This window comes from Myxocyprinus asiaticus, chromosome 42 (assembly GCF_019703515.2).
Source record: "Myxocyprinus asiaticus isolate MX2 ecotype Aquarium Trade chromosome 42, UBuf_Myxa_2, whole genome shotgun sequence".
In the NCBI taxonomy this organism is placed as follows: Eukaryota; Metazoa; Chordata; class Actinopteri; order Cypriniformes; family Catostomidae; genus Myxocyprinus; species Myxocyprinus asiaticus.
In genome coordinates, this window is record NC_059385.1 from 38,332,867 (window position 1) to 38,352,899 (window position 20,033).

At 41.3% G+C, this 20,033-nt stretch overlaps 1 protein-coding gene across 1 annotated transcript in view; it reads right to left on the reverse strand.

Annotated features, from left to right (window-relative positions):
- Positions 1-15,769, reverse strand: part of LOC127432701 (ribonuclease inhibitor-like) — a 275,817-nt gene extending 260,048 nt beyond the window's left edge. Inside the window, exons 1-3 of the mRNA XM_051684050.1 lie at positions 15,690-15,769; positions 10,166-10,339; positions 6,239-6,412 (exon numbers count right to left, since the gene is read on the reverse strand). Of these exons, the coding sequence (XP_051540010.1) occupies positions 6,239-6,412; positions 10,166-10,339; positions 15,690-15,769 (428 nt within the window). The remainder of the gene's footprint in view (positions 1-6,238; positions 6,413-10,165; positions 10,340-15,689) is intronic.
- Between the last annotated feature and the right edge of the window lie 4,264 nt (positions 15,770-20,033).

A 20,033-nucleotide genomic window follows, 5' to 3' on the forward strand; every position in this document is an offset into this window, starting at 1 on the left:
ATTATGTAGGCTCCCCTCTTGCCTCCAAAACAGCGCCAACCCTATTCTGAGATGATATTCTTCTCACCACAATTGTACAGAGTGGTTATCTGAGTTACTGTAGACTTTGTCAGTTCGAACCAGTCTAGCCATTCTCTGTTGGCCTCTCTTATCAACAAGGTGTTTCCATCCGCAGAACTGATGCTCACTGGATGTTTTTTGTTTTGTTTTTGGCACCATTCGGAGTAAATTCTAGGGACTGTTGAGTGTGAAAATCCCAAAGGATTAGCAGTTACAGAACTACTCAAACCAGCCCATCTGGCACCAATGCCCCTGAATTACTTGAGGCAGCACTAAAGAAAACATGTCCACCTCATATCTTCCCAAATGTTTCAGCTTCCTGCGGGGAAAGATGCATTTCTTGAAGAAACACTATATCATATTTCTTACGTTTAAGAAGAGAAATAACTTTCCTTCTTTTTATGGGGTGCCCCAACCTATTCACATTCCACGTGGAGAGAGACAATCCACTCATGTTAACATTTTACATTTTGACATATTAGAAAAAATAGATTGTGTGTCCAAAACAAGGTTATAAAGACCACATTCCAACATTAGTGCAACAGTCAACCCCCGAACTTTCCCCAGAATGAAAAAAACAGAAAAAAAGAAAAATGTGCGCATTAACCCCGTGTACGACAGCGCCAACCAGCGTCCATCCCTCTGAACTCAAAATGTCCATGTACGCCTACGAGAGTCCCCGCGACAACTTTGCCATCGGATTTATATATCTAAGTCCCTCATTTCATCTGTTGTGGATTGCTCAGTTGGAAACATTTTAGTCTTAGATCATGCCCTGGTGAGTTTAGAGGTGTTGCCACATACGGAGAAAAAGAAATCATATAGTTGACACTTTAATGTATCCCTTTTGCAAAATCCTGAATTTCAACCAATGTTAAAGGCCAAAATCAATGTTTATATGGAGACCAACTGGTCCTCAGTATCCTCTGTGGGCATGGCTTGGGAGGCACTTAAGGCAGTTCTTAGGGGTTGGATCATACAGTATGCCTCATTCATCAAAAAATCCAAAGCACGAGAACTCAGGGAATATTAAAGGTGCAGAGGCAGAGCTGAAGCGCTGAATGTCGTTTGATGGCCTCAGAGAATTGACCCAATTCAAATACAGATATAATACTATTTTGTTGTGGAAGGTGGAGTTTTGGCTATTTAGGGCAAGACAGTCATACTTTGAGTCAGGAGACAAAGCAGGAAAACTTCTGGCTAGATATACAAAGCAGAGAGAGTCTTTTTCTACCATTCCCTCAGTGAAATCTGCTGGTGGTGAAATATTTACCTCAGCCATTGATATTAATAATGCTTTTAAGAAATTCTATCTTGATCTCTATAGTTCCACATCTTCGTCTACTGATGAAGATATTATACATTTTGTGGAACCATTAGAACTCCCTAAACTGACGAAGGAGCAAACAAATCCTCTTGATTCTGAGATAACCTTGAAGGAGCTTGGCGAGGTAATTAAGACCTTGTCTTCAGGCAAAGCTCCGGGGCCAGACAGCTTTGCCGCTGAATTTTTTACATCTTATGCTACAGAACTGGCTCCACATTTGCTAGAAGTTTATACAGAATAATTAAAGAATGGAAAGCTTCCGCCAACCATGACGCAAGCCCGGATCAGTCTGATTCTTAAAAAGGACAAAGATCCAAGCGAGTGTAAGAGTTACCATCCAATCTCCCTGATCCAGCTAAACGTTAAAATATTGTCAAAAATGTTGGCTAACCGATTAAGTTATGACATCTCTTATACATATAGATTAGGTGGTGTTTATTCTGGGCCATAGCTCTTCTGATAACATTAGGCATTTCATCAATATCATATGGTCAGTGGCAAATGATCAGACTCCGGTCGCTGCCATCTCACTTGACGCTGAAAAGGCATTTGATATGGTAGAATGGGATTATCTTTTTAAGATTGTGGAAATATACGGGTTCGGGAATACTTTTATTGGATGGATTAAGTTACTTTATAGACACCCAGTAGCAGCGGTACAAACAAATGGATTAATTTCAGATTATTTTACTCTGGATAAGAGCACCCGGCAGGGTTGTCCTCTTTCCCCATTATTGTCCTGTCTTGCCCTGGAACCATTAGCAGCCGTGATAAGAAAGGATGATTATTTTCCAGGGGTGGTGACAGGAGGTATTGTGCATAAGCTTTTGCTTTACGCAGATTATATTTTATTATTCATCTCCGACCCTACTAGATCTATGCCTTGCCTCCACAGAATTATCAATTCCTTTTCTAAGTTCTCGGGATACAGAGTTAATTGGTCTAAATCCGAAGCTTTGGCTCTGACAGCATACTGCCCAGTAACAGCTTTTCAGCCAGGTGCCTTTCAGTGGCCCAAACAGGGCATTAAGTATTTGGGTATTTTATTCCCAGCAAATTTGTGTGATTTAGTTAAAGTTAATTTTGACCCTTTAATTAAAAAGGTTTGTTTTCCAAAATTCAACTACCTATTAAGTTCCCCTCTTTTATTTTAAACAATTTGACAGTATAGCTAAATCCTTTATCTGGAATGGTAAATGTCATCGGATGCATTCTAACAAGTTACACTGGACAATTGACAAAGGTGGGTTAGGTCTCCCCAAGATTTTGTTTTACTATTATGCTTTTGGTCTCAGACATTTGGCGCATTGTTCGCTTCCACGTGAGAGAGCTACTCCCTGGCTCTTTATTGAACAGGAGGTCCTTGCCCCTATCTTGCATTGCAACGTTTTTCCTCCAAGCTGCCCGGAGAAGTAAAGACACATCCTGTTATCTCGCACATGCAGTTAGTGTGGACATAAGTTTCCCATGTGTTCAATTCGGACATTTACCTGAACGTTGCCTCAAGTATTTGGTTAAACCCTAAATTGTGTTTTAACAAGTCCCCTTTCTGCTGGACAGAATGGATTGAGAAGGGAGTTGCTACGCTGGGTAACTTGTATGAAAATGGAGCATTGAGATCCTCTGAAAATATTATACAGTGGTTTGGGATTCCCAGATCTCAATTCTTCAGGTACTTACAGCTGCGCCACCTACTTTGTACCACCTTTGGGTGTAGTACGCAGCCCCCTAAAGTGACAGACACTCTTGAAATGGTAATTGCGGCATTTGGAAAGGGTCACGAGGCTTCAGCGTACTATTCCTGGCTAATTCAGAGTCTAGGGGATGGGTTTTGACATCTCTTAAGAAGTTATGGCAGAGAGACTTGAATTTAGCACTGGATGAAGAATGGGGTAGGATTTTTAAAATGTCAAGTCTATGTCTAGGAATGCAAGGGTGTGCCTCATTCAATTTAAGATTCTACATCGTTTTTATTGGACTCCCTCTAGATTGTATAGGCTTGGCCTTAAAGACACACCTACTTGCTGGTGATGTGAGTTGGAGGATGGGGACATAATACAGAACCAAAAAACAAGGGCTAAGATTCAAGAGTTTTGGTCGAGGGTTCAGAGTTATGTCTGTGAGGTCTTGAGCACTCAGATTTCACTCTGAGGCAGACTTTCTATTTTGGGTGATGGGGAGGGTGTTAATGTAGGAAATGAACACATACAAAAAAGGGTACTTACCACCGTAATGATCGGCAGGAAGGTGATTCTTGGGGGATGGAAATCGGCTGGTGAACCCTCATTTCACGAGTGGTGCACTGAATTGGGCAGAGTGGTGGCCTTTGAATAGATGTTGCATAAATGGCTGGGCAGTTTAGGTGCCTTTGACAAGAAGTGGGGCACTTATTTGGCCTTACTAGAGGGTTGCCAGGGAGGAACAGTGGAGAGGGACAGTTTGAATTGAATGTATGCAATTGATTGATGTGTGGAACCCTTTTTCTTTTTTGTTGGTTAATTTTTTGTGTCTTTTTATGTCATTGAGTATTTGCACTGTCTGCTTGTATGTATGTTTGTTTTTATTCGGTGTCTGACCACTGGGATGTGTGTTGGGTGGTGGGAGGGGAGATGGGCATATATTGATGAAAGTTGATTCTGTGTTTTCATGTGCTGTTTGTGTTGATTTGAGTTTGGAATCAATAAAAATTGTTAATGACAAAGGATTGACATCAGGTTAGATAAATTACTCATGTACTTGTTCTTGTTAAAATGTCACAATACCTCACATTATACAACTGAGTACAGCTGCTTTTGTGCAGGTGGCTGAACAGAGTTTATTGAGAGAGACGTATCACAGAGACACATGAACCAAGCATACTCTTCCAGAACATCCTCTGTAGCACTGAGAAATATACCGTAATTAATGGGTTCGTTCTGGTATTTTGTTGAAACAAGAAAAATGATTCACGGGCTTCCCAGCGCCATTTGAGTGAGGACATACTGTAGAACAGAGCGCTTAATACACTTGCACATCCGTGCCTGATGCGCACACTCAGCATACACATGCATGTCTACAAAATAAATATTTATATATTTATAATGCAAGTAACAACAGAACAGACGTTATAACTGTATAGCTATAAAGAGTAATTCCTTGAAAAATAAAGAGTAATTTCTTGCATCAATTCATAAAGTGATAAAATGTAATCTGATTCTGAGTATTGTGATGGGTCACACCCAACACTCTGTAGCAAAACTATATGTTCTTTGCAGTGCCACTGAATGAACATCAAAAAGATAAAAATGTGAATGAATGAGTATAATATTTTGTATAAGATGCATCACTGTTCCATGATAAGAGTTCTTTGTGAGTGAAATACCCTATCCTTTATTTACATGTAGGGCCAACACAAGTATACCATAGAGCACAAATTATGATTAAAACTTGCATAATATTAAGCACACAATATAATGATTATGCATAGTGGCAATCTAGTAGCTTTTAGCCATTTTGTAAATTATTACAGAGATGCCACCTTATTTTTTTCTGCATTTGGCCCCCGACCGAAAAAGTTTGGACGCTCCTGGTTTAGGGGATAGAATATATAGTATAAAAATCATTATGTCTATGGAGAGTCCTCATAATGATAGGGCTACCAATGTGTGTGGTTGTGTGTGTGTGTTTACAGGTTTAATATACTTACGCCTCTGAGATGTATTGCAGATGAGCAAACAATGTAAAATAGACGTCTTTAAGATGTAAACACACACATCAAATAGACATATGGGTGATGTACGTGTGCTATTAGGGATAGACTGTATAGTATAAAAAATCATCCTGTCTATGGAGAGTCCTCATAATGATAGGAGTACAAACATATGTGTGTGTGTGTGTGTGTGTGTGTGTGTGTGTGAGAGAGAGAGAGAGAGAGAGAGAGAGAGAGAGAGAGAGAGAGAGAGAGAGAGAGAAATACATTACCACCTAATGTAAACAAAGATGCTGGATTGGAATGATGTGTTGACCGCATATAGGTGAGCTGTTGTCTGTTATGTTATGTTTTTGTGACAATTTGGCTGTCTGTTTCAAAGAACAAGCATACTGTGTGCTTGAAAATACTTTTGAGTTGCTGTTTGAGTTACTTATGATTGACAACGGAATGGCCACACAATGTAAACAGACATGGCTGTGAGGATCAGTGATCACATTTCGTGTTGACTGTTTATGAGCAGTAAACTTTTATAGTGGTACTTTTGTGAACATTTAGATGTCTATAACATAAAATAATCATACCATGTGCTTGAAAAGACTGTATGAGTAACAGTTTGTGTGAATATGAATTAGAGGCACTTGGGCAGCGCAGCTTAATGTTGGCATGGAAGCCGATTTGAATCTGGCAGCTCTGGCTGTTGCATAAACACAAATGTGTGACACTACTCTGCGGGGGTCATTAACTGTCACAAATATGCAGCAGTACCTGTAAAAGGGTTAAGAGACAGATGCTTGAAGATTATTCTTCGGAAATTGTTTCCAAAAATGTGTACAAAATGGAAAAACTCCCACACACTATCCTGGCTTGCAAAATTTGTTTTCCATTTTGTTGACTTTGCTGAAGCTTGTGCCCTACACACCTATTAATTGCTTCTAAGGTGTGCAAGGTTAGTCGTTTATTGATTCCTAAAATGTGTAAAAATAAAATTCTGATAACATTTCATGATTACAAAAAAAGTCCTCATTCTAATGAAACACTATGATATGTATTCTGTGTGTATTTGTTAGTGATTTGAATTTTTTGAAAGGCATATAAGACCAATTAGGGCCTGAGTTTAGGGGTTAATATTGGTGTAAACAGGGTTTTACAGCTCAACATACTTGAGTTTGTCCAGTGTGCAGTTTGGATCGTTGAGTCTCTCAGAGAGCAGTTTGACTCCTGATTCTCCTAAATGATTGTAGCTCAGATCCAGCTCTCTCAGGTGTGAGGGGTTTAAACTTAGAGCTGAAGCCACATAACAACAGCCTTCCTCTGTCACCATACAGCCAGATAATCTACAAACACACACACAACTGTCAGATAATCTACAAACACACACTTTAATAGTTATATAATCTACAAACACACACATAACCAGTCAAATAATCCACAAACACACACACCAACAGTCAAATAATATATAAACACAAATCAACAGTCAGATAATCTACAAACAAAAACATCAATAGTCATATAATCTACAAACACACAAACCAACAGACAGATAATATATAAACACACATCAACAGTCAGATAATCTACAAACACACATCAACAGCCAGATAAACTACATTTACATTTAGTCATTAAGCAGACCCTTTTATCCATCACACTGCCAAGTTCTAAGTGTAGCTAGAATAGTACAGAAACTAGCACAGAAGAAAGAGACAGACAATTATTTTTTTTATCATTGTTTCTTAAATAGTAAGTGCCTTTATTTAGGACTGCTTAAGTGCTCACAGAAAATGTGTTTACAGCATTTTTTTTTTAATGTTAAAATGGTTTCAGCAGAACGGCAGGTGGTGGAAGCTCATTCCACCACCGGGGGACAGAGAGAGTGAATGAATTTTAAGTGGACTTTGTGCCTCGTTATGATGGTACCACCAGGTTCCACTCATTCACTGACCACAGAGAATGAGTGGGGAAATGGACATTTTTCTGACGTTATAAAGCACAAACCTGCAAGACCGGACAGTTGATGAGATGTGAGTTCTAAAAGTTTAAAAATACACAACTCACAATTCCATGCAAATATCAACTATAACATAGAAATAAAAATTAAGTATTTACCAAAGGAACAAACCTCTTTTGAAAACGTTAATTTATATTTTACTGTACTGAAGATCATAATGATTGCTTTTGTATATTAGAACTAAAACAACATTTTCAAATAGCATCATTTCATGCTTTCAAAAAAGGGATCAAATGAATCTTCATTTTCACTTTGTTAACGAAAATAGTTTTCCTGAAATTCAATCAAATGTCTAAGAAATTTATACATGTTCAGTGCTGTCACATCCATAATATTTTCACTCAGTTGGAGGTGTGGTGCAGAAGGTAGCGCATTCACCCCTGACACATATCAGAGCTGTTGGATCATGGGGACCCAGGTTTGAATCTTGCCTGGGTCATGTCCCAACCCTGTTCTCCCTCAATTTTCTCTCAGTCTATACTATCCTGTAAATAAAGGCAAAAATAATATTAAAAATGTCACTCAATATTCATATAAATAAGTTGATACTTCCTGTATAAAGTGTAGGAAACAGAATGTGTGAGCTAGGAATTATTTTAAATTGTCCTTATTCTACATCATTTTGTAAGGAAATTTATAATGGAATTAGTTGCGTTCAACAACCATTATAAAAAGTTAAATGACAAATAATTAGATTATTTTTCTGAATAAAATTCTCCACCATTAAAATCATAATACAACATCTCACTGTATCCGCTCACAATTTCTATTGTAAGGAATTAGCTTTAATAAAGGAATTGTGATTAATTCACTTATTGGAGTAATATTATTCTCATGGCTTATTGAAAATAATATCACACATATTTTAGGTATAGCTTTGAAGCAAAGATCTTTTAAAAACAGGGATGAGATTATTTATCAAAATATATCACAGTCAAATTATCTTTGAATACAAACAAACTTTATTGCTATTCGAAACATAAACTAATCTAACACATACAACATGAAACAGGTTGGTGAGTAAAGTGACAGTATGATCAATACAGAGAAAATTAAATTTATGGAGTCAGTTGACAATGCCTTAAGAACCATTTATCCTTCTTTGAGTCTAAATCGATTTGCAGTCGGATTACCCAAAGTATTTAAATAATACATCAGCACTGTCAGCAAAAGTCTGGAGATGTACTTGCATGTTGTTGTGTTTCCTTGTGTTACTTTTCCTTGCTATGGCTTGGTTCTTTGTCTCTTTGTATAAAGTTCATTCCATTGATGTCTTGGACTCTGTTACGATCATGGATAGTTGTTGTCTCGATGGATGATGAGGTGGGCTTTGAAGTGAGGCCTTCCGCAAGGAGGACTCGTGACTCCCGTTACATGTGTGTGACCCGTAGAGCAGAAAGTGAGAGGCTTCCTCGGGACTTCGGGTCCCGAGTTTCCTTGGACACTTTTCTTGGCATGGAGGCTGCAAGCCATGAGGGCAAGAGCATGGAGGATAAGGAGCTGCAGAAGAAGTAAAGAGCAAGAGAGCCGAAGAAGAGGGAGACCACCACCACCTAAGACTTCTTCCTTGGTAGGAAACTTTTGAGCTGAAATTGGCCGCACCCCAAAGGTGTCCTGAGCCAATCAGAAGTGGCTTTTCAGAGTCACATGGTCAACTGGTCTGTCCTCTTCAAAGATGATTTACAATCCTTTGTGTGGTGGATTCTTACAAACTTCCTGCTCATACTAGTGAATGTTTAATCAAGAACTTTTATATCTTGAAAATGTTGCAAGAGACATGACATTCATTGTCATCAACATTCTCTACGTAAACAAGCAAGCATTTACATACTAAATATGACAAACTTTCATGAATATTATACGTGTAAGTAACAAAACATGAAAATCCCAGATAACAAATCATACTGGTTAATTCATTGGTTTTACAACATGGATAATACATTACACATTATGAGAAACCTGATTGTCAGGGTATCTTATCAGGTTAAGCCTTGAATAGTTACCATTCTTGGTAGAATGAGATTAATAATACAAGATTAAAGATTATACTTATCAATCTGTCAGTTATAAGTGATTACAAATCACTACGCATATTTTAAAGGTGCATCAGGCTATAATCATTAATTGTGTTTTAAGTCTTGATTATTTTCTATAATCATTGAGTGTGTTTTAAGTCTTTCTCTGAGTTTCCAGGGAGTGTGTTCTCTGTCTTTTATTGCCCGTAAACTTTGCCCTTAGGGTCTCTTTGCAGAGATGGTCTTGATGGCAGTGTCAGGAATAACCATTAAATGTGGGGGTATTTCCTCAGAAGCATGAAGTTCTCAAGTCATGTGCTATCTGGACAAGTCCCTTTTGTTAGTTTTACTGGCCAGATGTAAGCTTCAGATAGACTTCTTGGCACCTAGTCAAGCAGAATCTTTTAATTTATGATGTTGAGGAATTCCAGGATTAAAAGGTTAGGTTTTCTAGATTCAAGTCATATTGCAGCAATTGTTCGCTCTTCTGCATCTAATATCCTACAAAAGCTTATCTCGATGTTAAGTATGATAAACAAATGGTCTCCCGTCTTTACTTTAAACACCCATTCACGAGTTCACATGTCCACATGAACCCATTGAAGAGACTGAAAGTCTATTTCTCACAGCCTCACTGTAATTCCCATAAAAAAATCAAAGATGGCACTGCTGTGAATAAGGTCTATAGAGGAACAATGTACAAATGCAATACTCTCATTGTATCACTTTTCATTTTTCATATCAGTTCTATATACAATCATTCTTATCCTCTAAGCCTAATAATAATTCACACTAGTGTGTGAAATTGTAGTTTTTGCACACCATGTTCATTCACACAAATGTTTTCGTAATATGAATAAACATCATTCTCTCTTCTGTTTACTGCAAAACTGGGTGGAAAACATGCATTCATTACATGTAACTAATCAAAACAAAAAAGAGGAACCAGACTCAGCAGAGGGAGCCCATCCACATGTTCACAGAAACATTAACCACAGCTATGAACCACAATATATTCATGATTTATATTCCAATGTAGTAATGAATCTGCAAACACAAACCTCAGTTTCTCCAGTGTACATTGAGGAATCTTCAGTGCATCAGAGAGCAGCTTCACTCCTGAATCCCACAGGTCATTGTTACTCAGGTCCAGCTCTCTCAGACTTGAGGAGTTTGAGCTGAGAACTGAGGCCAGTGCTGAACAACTTTTTTCTGTCAGATTACAGCTCATCAGACTGAAAGAGAAATTACAAGATAACAGTGTGTTAAACTATATCTACTGTACATATTGTGCCTTCTACCCTCTTGTGTTTGTCAGATTGTTTTGTGAGTTTGATCAGTCAGTCAGTCAGTCAGTCAGTCTCTCTCTCCGGATGGTGTCTTATTTTCGTAGTTTCATATTGGTTCTGTTCATTTTACTGTGAGAGTTTTTGGTTTGTATTTTGTTTTTGTTTTTTTTAATAAAAGCTCTTTGTTTAGCATTCCTGCACTTTGGTCATAATTCCTGCAAAATATTGTGACATCTATGACTTTTTGTCCTGAAAACATATGTGAATTTTATTTGCATCAATTGCACAATATAACATGGCACCATCCGGTGATGCATATGGGGATAAAAGACAAATTATGTCACTGTGATGTCATTGTAAGCAACAACTTGCTACAAAAAAATAAGTAAATCGTATAACTGAGTTTTCAGTGGCAGCAAACGTAGGTGCTTCTCTTTCACCATCTGGCCCCATTTTTTCTGGCCACCGTGTAAAACACTTGGACAAATCAATTTACTCATTACCAATCTTTTAAAGAGAAAATGAGGCTTTGACATATATTAACACTTGCACTCATCCTCTAATGATTTGAGAGTAAGGCTGAAATGATTAGTCAAAATTATCGACAATAAAAAATTGTCTACAAAAAATTTCATTTTCGAATATTCGTTTGATCTCATTTAACGTAACATGAGGTCCCATTAAACTCTAATCATGATGCACGAGAGCAGCACTGCAGTTCATGCCTGACAGAGGAGATGAACAATTACACAGCCCACAGTCCAGATCGCAAAGTATGAGGGAGTTATACAGAAATACAAAATAAGCAAATACAGAAGCACTCTCGTTGTGGAATAAGTGGAGCTGGAGCTGCCGGTCCGCCAAAGTAAAACTTCCGTGTCGAGCATCTTTAATGAAGCACCCCGTGTCCCGATCTAAGGTGGAGAGATTGAAACTGCACCCGGCTAATGCACACTCTGTCGCGGGAACGCTCAACCCTCGAGCACGCACGCTTGCTGCAGCTAGATTATAACGTGATGGCTCGCGACTCATTGAATCATAATATACGTCACTGTGCATTTTTTATTGTGAAGAAAATTGGCAATATGCAGCTTTATTAATAAGACAGTGTAACACTTCTCAGTTAAAGGAAGAGGTAAGAAGCAGATTTTCTGGTTCAGGTAAGTGTTTTATTCTCCCCACTGCAGCAAATGCACTCTTTCAGGGCTCTCCCAATGTTCATTAATTCACTCTCAAAGTAAACAAACTATTTTACAAAAATAAGCTCTTGGCTTCACAATCAGGTCTCTAGTGCCCAGGTTCTCTCTCACATCTGAGTGCTGCGTGGCCCTCTTTATGCCGCTCTCCCCGTGCTCACTGAAATTAGAGACAGGTGTTAGACATAACTTAGCTCAGGTGTAAGCGCCCTTACCGCTTTCTCTCTCTCCGGGGAGATGCTTGACCACTCCCCCGCTGCCACATATCCCCACTGCCCGACTCAGGCCGGGGCGGCATCCGGCCTGCCTACCACTCCCCCCCATTCCTGGAAAGGAAGTCGGCGACAGCCATCTGCGCCCCCGGTCTGTGGACCACCTTGAACTTAAACGGCTGAAGAGCCAGATACCAACGGGTGATCCGGGCATTAGTATCCTTCATGCGGTGGAGCCACTGGAGTGGGGCGTGATCTGAGCAGAGGGTGAAGGCCCGCCCCAGCAGGTAGTATCGGAGTGTGAGGACTGCCCACTTGATGGCGAGACACTCCTTTTCCATGGTGCTGTACTTAGTTTCCCTTAACGAGAGCTTATGGCTAATGTACAGCACCGGGCGCTCCTCCCCCTCCACCACCTGCGAGAGTACGGCCCCCAGCCCCCTCTCTGAAGCATCTGTCTGTAAAACAAAAGGGAGAGAGAAGTCAGGTGAATGTAAAAGCGGCCCCCCGCAAAGTGCAGCTTTAACTTGCGTGAACACCCGTTGACACTGCTCCATCCACTGGACCGGATCTGGAGCTCCCTTTTTAGTGAGATCAGTCAGCGGGCTGGTGACGTCCGAATAATTAGGTACGAACCTTCTATAATAGCCAGCCAGCCCCAGGAACTGTCTCACCCCCTTTTTGGTCTTGGGTCTTGGGCAGGTCGCAATCACCGCTGTCTTGTCAATTTGGGGACGCACCTGCCCGTGGCCCAAGTGGAACCCCAGATACCGTACCTCCACCCGTCCAATCGCGCACTCCTTCAGGTTTGCTGTGAGTCCCGCTCGGCGCAGCGATCTCAGAACCGCCCTCAGATGTTGCATGTGCCGCTGCCAATCATTGCTATAAATGATGATGTCATCTAAATAGGCAGCGGTGTAAGCTGAATGCGGTCTGAGGATTCGGTCCATGAGACACTGAAACGTAGCCGGGGCCCCAAACAAACCAAACGGAAGTGTCACAAATTGGTGTAATCCAAACGGTGTGGAGAAGGCGGTTTTCTCACGGGAAATTGGTGTCAAGGGGATCTGTCAATAACCCTTCGTCAAATCCAATGTCGAATAAAATCGAGCAGTGCCCAACCGATCGAGCAACTCATCAACACGAGGCATTGGATATGCATCAAATTTAGACACCGCATTGACTTTTCTATAGTCCACACAGAATCACACAGACCCGTCGCTCTTAGGCACTAGAACAACTGGGCTGGACCAATCGCTGTGGGATTCTTCTATTACCCCCATATCGAGCATTGCATCCAATTCTTCCCAGATGATTTTCTTCTTGTGTTCGGGTAATTGGTAGGGGCGGCTACGTACCATGACCCCCGGATCGGTCTCGATGTGGTGGTGAATGAGATTTGTACGCCCCGGTAGAGGGGAGAACACATCCGCAAACTCCTGTTGCAACCTAGCAACCTCCGTGAGTTGACTCGGTGAGAGGTGGTCTCCGCAAGTGACCGGGGTGAACTGTTTATGTTTTGAACTCACCTCCGGTCTGAGCTCCGCCTTCTCGGGAACTACCGTAGCCAACGTCAAAGGGACCGCCTCCCTTTACAATTTCAGGAGATTGAGGTGGTATATTTGACGTGCGCCCCCTCTATCGGTTCGTTTAACCTCATAATTGAGATCTCCCACTCGTCGTGTGACCTCGAAGGGTCCTTGCCACTTGGCGAGTAATTTAGAGCTTGATGTGGGAAGCAATACAAGCGCTTTATCTCCTGGTGCAAGTTCCCTTAGCTGAGTTCCCCGTCATACAGTCGGCGCTGCCGTTCTTGAGCTTGGAGCAAATTCTCCTGTGTTAGCTGCCCCATGGTGTGGAGTTTTGCTCTAAGATCAAGAATGTATTGAATTTCATTTTTACTGTTTGAAGGCCCCTCCTCCCAGGCCTCTCGCAATACATCAAGCACACCGCGTGGGCATCGCCCATACAGCAGCTAGAATGGAGAGAAGCCAGTGGAGGCTTGCGGGACCTCTCGTACTGCAAATAACAGGGGGTCGAGCCATTTATCCCAATTTCTAGCATCGTCATGCATGAACTTACGAATCATGTTTTTGAGGGTTTTATTTAATCGTTCCACCAGGCCATCCGTTTGAGGATGGTATACGCTGGTGCGAATCGATTTAATACTCAACAACTCATACAGCTCGCATAGTGTCCGTGACATAAATGTTGTGCCCTGATAGGTGAGGATTTCTTTTGGAATCCCCACCCGGGAGATTATTTTGAAGAGTGCCTACGCAACACTGCGTGCTGAGATGTTGCGAAGAGGCACTGCTTCCGGATATCGCGTTGCATAGTCCACTAGGACCAATACAAAGCGATGTCCGCGTGCTGACCGTTCTAATGGCCCAATGAGGTCCATTCCAATTCTCTCAAAGGGGACCTCGATCAAGGGAAGAGGGTGCAATGGCGCTTTTGGGGTGGCCGGTGGGTTAACCAGCTGGCATTCGCGACATGCCGCACACCACCTGCGGACATCGCCGCCAATGCCCGGCCAATAGAAACGGGCTATTAGATGGTTCAGTGTTTTCCTTTCTCCTAAGTGACCCGCCATGGGATTATAATGAGCCGCCTGGAATACCATTTCCTGATGGCTCCATGGAATCAAAAGTTGGGTTGTATCCTCTTTAGTCTGAGCGTCCTGTGTCACTCTATACAACCGCTCATTTATAATCACAAAATAGGGGTATGAAAGGGTGATGTCCGGCTGGAGTCGTTGACTATCGATGACTCTCACTTGGTCGAAGGCGTGTTTGAGGGCTTCGTCTCGCAACTGCTCCAAAGGGAAATGCCCCTTAGGACCCATCCACACAAATTCCCTTTAATAAAACTCTAAAATCAGGCCAATCAGTCCCCAAAATCAGCGGATGGATGAGGTGGGAACTAACCATGGCCTCCACTCTATGCTTTTTCCCCCGGAATTTAATCGTCAGGGTCACCACCGGATACTTGTGAATATCCCTGTGCACACATTTCACCCTCACCATTTTAGTTGTGCCCAACGCCTCGGGTTGAACCAAGCATTGGTGGATAGTGGTTTGATTACACCCGGTGTCCACCAACGTTTGGTGAGTACCCCCTTGACACCTACCGTTATCCGGTATGCTCTGGCCCAGTCGGGGGCAGCCTGTGGGAGGTCAGAGACCCACACCACCGTCCCCAGCTCCATCAGAGGGCACTGATACCGGAAGTGGTCCCAGGCGCTACGCAGGCTGGCCCAGGCGCTATGCCCGCACTTGCATTGGCGGGCGCCCCCCCCGAGGGAGAGAGCGGCGGGGCATCGGGATAGGGGAAGATGTTGCCTCCCACACCCGGGGAACCGGTCTCAGTGGCTGAAGTCCTCCTTATCTCCATGGGACAGGAACGGGACCTGGAGAGAGAGCAGAACGAGAGGAGAGAGGGGAGGGGAATGAGACAGGGGGAAGAGAGAGAGAGTGGGAGGGCTCTTCCGCCCTCGGGATCGCCACCATGTGGTCCTCTGCAAGCCGGACGGCTTCCTCCAGCGACGCCAGGCGGTGGCACTGGACCCACTCCGCCATCCCCTTTGGCAGTCGATGTATTAATTTTTCCAGTACCACCTGGTCGATGACCCCATCGACGCCGCGGTCCCTCGCTAGCAGCCATCTCCGGCAGGCGTCGCGGAGTCGTTGGGCGAAGGCAAACGGGCGGTCAGACTTCTCCAGCTTCAGGCTCCGGAAGAGTTGACGAGTCTCTTCCGGACTCAGCCCAACCCGTTGCAAGATGGCTTTCTTCAGGTCACTATAAGCCAGGAGGCTCGTCACCGGCAGTTGTTGAGCCGCGAGCTGGGCTTCCCCGGACAACAGCGGAATAAGTCGGGCTGCCCACTGGCCAAGCAGCCAACCCCAGATCTTGGCGGTGCGCTCGAACAGATCCAGGAATGCCTCGGGGTCATCCGCCGTCCCCATCTTTTGTAACGCAGGCAGTGGCAACGGCGTCTGGGTGTCCGGGGTCGTGGCTGGGGACGCCTCCTGGCTGAGGAGGCTCCAGATCACCTGCCGGTCCTCTGCTCCACAAACCAGCGATCTAACCCTAACCCTTTAAATGGCAAAACATACAGCTTTTAATGGTATTAACCACAAATTATTGGTCAGGAAACTTCTCGCTTTGATTCCACTGTCCACGTTTCCTTTCTTTGCATCCATTCCTCGTTTTCTAAGAGGGTGAGGTAAGGAAACCAGAAAAGGATGCGAGGAAAGGAATTATATGTTCAGAAGCTGTTTTGCCAAAAAATTAATAAATAAAAAATAAAAAATAAATGTAAAAATGCACATTTTTGCAAATCCATTCAGTGGCGCTAGTGGCACATAAATGACATACTTTAGGTTCAAATAATTCACGTTTGGGAGATCAGTCAGTTCAGAAGGAACTCATGTGCTAAAGGTTTTTAAAGATCAATTCTCTTTCAGTTTATCATTGTAACAGAAATGTAAAAGAAGTGTTGCTTTCTGGACATAACATGCTTGCTCTGCACTGGCAACCCCCACATTCCCTCACTTTGTCACATTTATTACTTCCTTGATATTGAACATATAAACCTGTCAGAGGCCAGAATACATAAAGAAGGAGGGGTGGCAAGGGGGGACAAGGGAACAGTGATGTTAAAACTATAAATATGATTTCATATGTTCTGCATACACTGTTGTATACTTTTCAAAAGCAATACATATTTGATTAAAGAAAAAAAAACTTGAATTTTCACACTCCACCTCCTGTCCATATGCTTTTTCTTACAGACAGCTGGATCAGTGAAGATCTATGCTCAAGACAGGATGTTGGTCATGTGATCAATATTCAATCAATAAACCATCTCCTTATTGTGCTGTATTCCATTCTCTGTTAAAGACTTGCAGGCTGCAATATCACTGATGAGTGCTGTGAAAGTTTGTCTTCGGTTCTACAATCATCAAACTCCCTGAGAGAGCTGGACCTGAGTAACAATGACCTGCAGGATTCAGGAGTGAAGCTGCTCTCTGATGCACTGAAGAGTCCTCACTGTACACTGGAGATACTGAGGTCAGTGATTTTCAGTAGAAATAATCAGACATTGAAACAATAAATGGCTCAGTGACTGTCACAACACTTCTTCTCTAACTGTGGAGCATTCACTCTGGAATAATGGTTTGTTGTATAAAACTACTTTCTGACCATTTTGTTCTTTGTTTAGATTTGCAGCTTGTAGATTCACTGGTCAGTGCTGTGAACATTTGTCTTCAGTTCTACAATCATCAAACTCCCTGAGAGAGCTGGACCTGAGTAAAAATGACCTGCAGGATTCAGGAGTGAAGCTGCTCTCTGATGCACTGAAGAGTCCTCACTGTACACTGGAGATACTGAGGTTTGTGTTTGCAGATTCATTACTACATTGGAATATAAGTTATGAATATATTGTGGTTCATAGCTGTAGTTGTGGTGAATATGTGGATGGGCTCCCTCTGCTGAGTCTGGTTCCTCTCAAGGGAATCAAGTCACTGTGTTTCCGACATCACAGTTCAAAATGATCACAACATTATTTTTTTACCAGCTTTTTAGGACAATCTTCTTAAAGAGCACCTATTATGGTTTTTCAAATATTACCTTTCATGTAGAGTGTTATATAGCTGTTTGTGAATGTAAGAAAGTCTGCAAAGTTTCAAAAATCAAAGTGCATGACATATGGAGATATTGACTCCCAAAAGAAAGAACCGATTCTGAACACCTGAAACGAGTCGTTATTAATTCCAGACTTACAGTACTAACCTATGTAATTTGGTAACAAAAAACCCCGCCTCTGGTCTTCATTGGCTGCTCGCGAACAGCTTTGACCCGCCCTCAAACACTACACTAAGAGGTAAACCAGTCACAACAGACTGGGACATCTGACCAATCAGAGCAGAGTAGGCTCTCTGAAAGGAGTAGTTTAGAATGAATCCTTTAGAATGGATCACTGAACAAGTCGTTTTTGACACTGGGAAAAAAAAAGGTAATGCTGCAATTTAAATTATGAGCAAATTAAAGTGTTTTTTGACCTTGGATGCAAGTAAATCTATTGTATGAGACCTTTAAAACAAAATGAGTCACATTTAAAAACCATAATAGGTGCACTTTAAAATTTTCAGATGAGGAAGAAACTTGCTAGATATACAGTAGAATTTGCTTTTTTACCACATACAAACAAAAACAATACACTGCAACAACAAGAAATATGATATAACAATTGTGATTTTTTTTAATGGGAATTACAGTGAGGCTGTGAGGGATAGACAATCAGTCTCTTCAATGGGTTTTACAGTCATTTAAAGTGTTTTTGGAACATTCCGCTGTTGAAACATTGAAAAAAATATAATTATAAGAAACTACAGTAGACAACAAACTCCAGACAACATGAGTTGTGGAACATTAGATGGGATCTAGAAGCTTTATAGAGCTTTATACAGTGCATGTCACTGAACAGATGGTAAGTCTATCCCTCACAGCCTCACTTTTATTCTCATTGTGATTGTGAATTATGTTATGAATGTATGTATTGTATATTCTTTTTGTGACTATTCTTACTCCATAGTGATTCTATTTATATCCATATTATTTTTATATGAAGTGTCTGTAACACATAATTAAAGGAGTTATAAACGAAGGTTCGGGAGGAGCTTGTCAAGTTAGCCCTGACAATCATAATGCAAGCACACACACTGATCAGCCACAACATTAAAACCACCTGTCTAATATTGTGAAGGTCCCCCTTGTGCTGCCAAAACAGCACCAACCAGCATCTCAAAACAGCATTCTGAGATACTATTCTTCACACCACAATTGTACAGAGCGGTTATCTGAGTTACCATAGACTTTGTCAGTTCGAACCAGTCTGGCCATTCTCTGTTGACCTCTCTCATCAACAAGGCATTTCCATACACAGAACTGCCCCTCATGGGATGTTTTTTTGTTTTTGGCACCATTCTGTGTAAATTATAGAGACTGTTGTGTGTGAAAATCCCAGAAAATCAGCAGTTATACTCAAATCAGCCCGGCTTCAGTTAATGTTCACATCAACTATTAGAATAGGGAAAAAATGTGATCTCAGTGATTTGGACCGTGGCATGATTGTTGGTGAATGCTATTCTGAGATGTGGTTTGGCGCTGTTTTGGCGGCACGAGGGGGACCTATATTAACACAAAATATTAGGTAGGTGTTAATGTTTAATGGCTGATCAGTGTATAAGCAGCTGGTTACCTCACTCCCTTGACGATTCTTCCAGCATAGCTCCACAACCCCAACTCCAGTTAACTAGTCGGGAGGTGGGGAACTTAGAGCTCTAGCCGAGCCGCATGCTCAAGACCTTCATACTCGAGCACCTCCTTTACAGACAGCAAGCCAGATTAGTTTACCCTTAACAACCTGTTTACCATTTCAATTACCAAGTGCTATGTTGACATGTGAACTCGTGAATGGGTGTTTAAAGTAAAGACGGGAGACCATTTGTTCATCATACTTAACATTGATATAAACTTTATACAGGAAGTATCAATTTATTTGTATGAATATTGAGTGATATTTATTTTTTAGCTTTATTTACGGAATAGTATAGATTGAGAGGAAATTGAGGGAGAGAGAGGGAGAATAGGGTTGGGACATGATCCAGGCCAGATTCAAACCTGGGTCCCCATGATTTTCTTTGTTAGTCTTTGTATGTTTTGTTTGATGCTCTGTGCTTGATTCCCTGTATTTTTGTTTTCTTATATTCTGAGTTACTTTGTTTATCTTTGCCTGCCTCATCACAGAAACACAGGTTTTTTAATTGTTTTTTTGTTTATTTTTGTTTTTTCTTTTTTTACCTTTATGTATATTTATATATTAATATATATTTCTGACATTTGAATTTCAGGAAAACTATTCTCGTTAAAGTAAAATAAAGATTTGTTTTATCCCTCATTTGAAAGCATGAAATAATGCTGTTTGAAAATATAGTTTTATGTCTGGTGTATAAAAGCAATCGTTATGATCTTCAGTACAGTAAAATATAAACCTAATTTAACATTTTCAAAAGAGTTTTGTTCCTTTGGCAAATACTTGATTTGTATTTCCATCTTATAGTTGATATTTGCATGGAATTGTGAGTTGTGTATTTAGTACTGTAACATTAGCTAAAAGTTTAAAAGTTTGTACAATTGTTTCCCTTTTCTGTACATTATGGATGA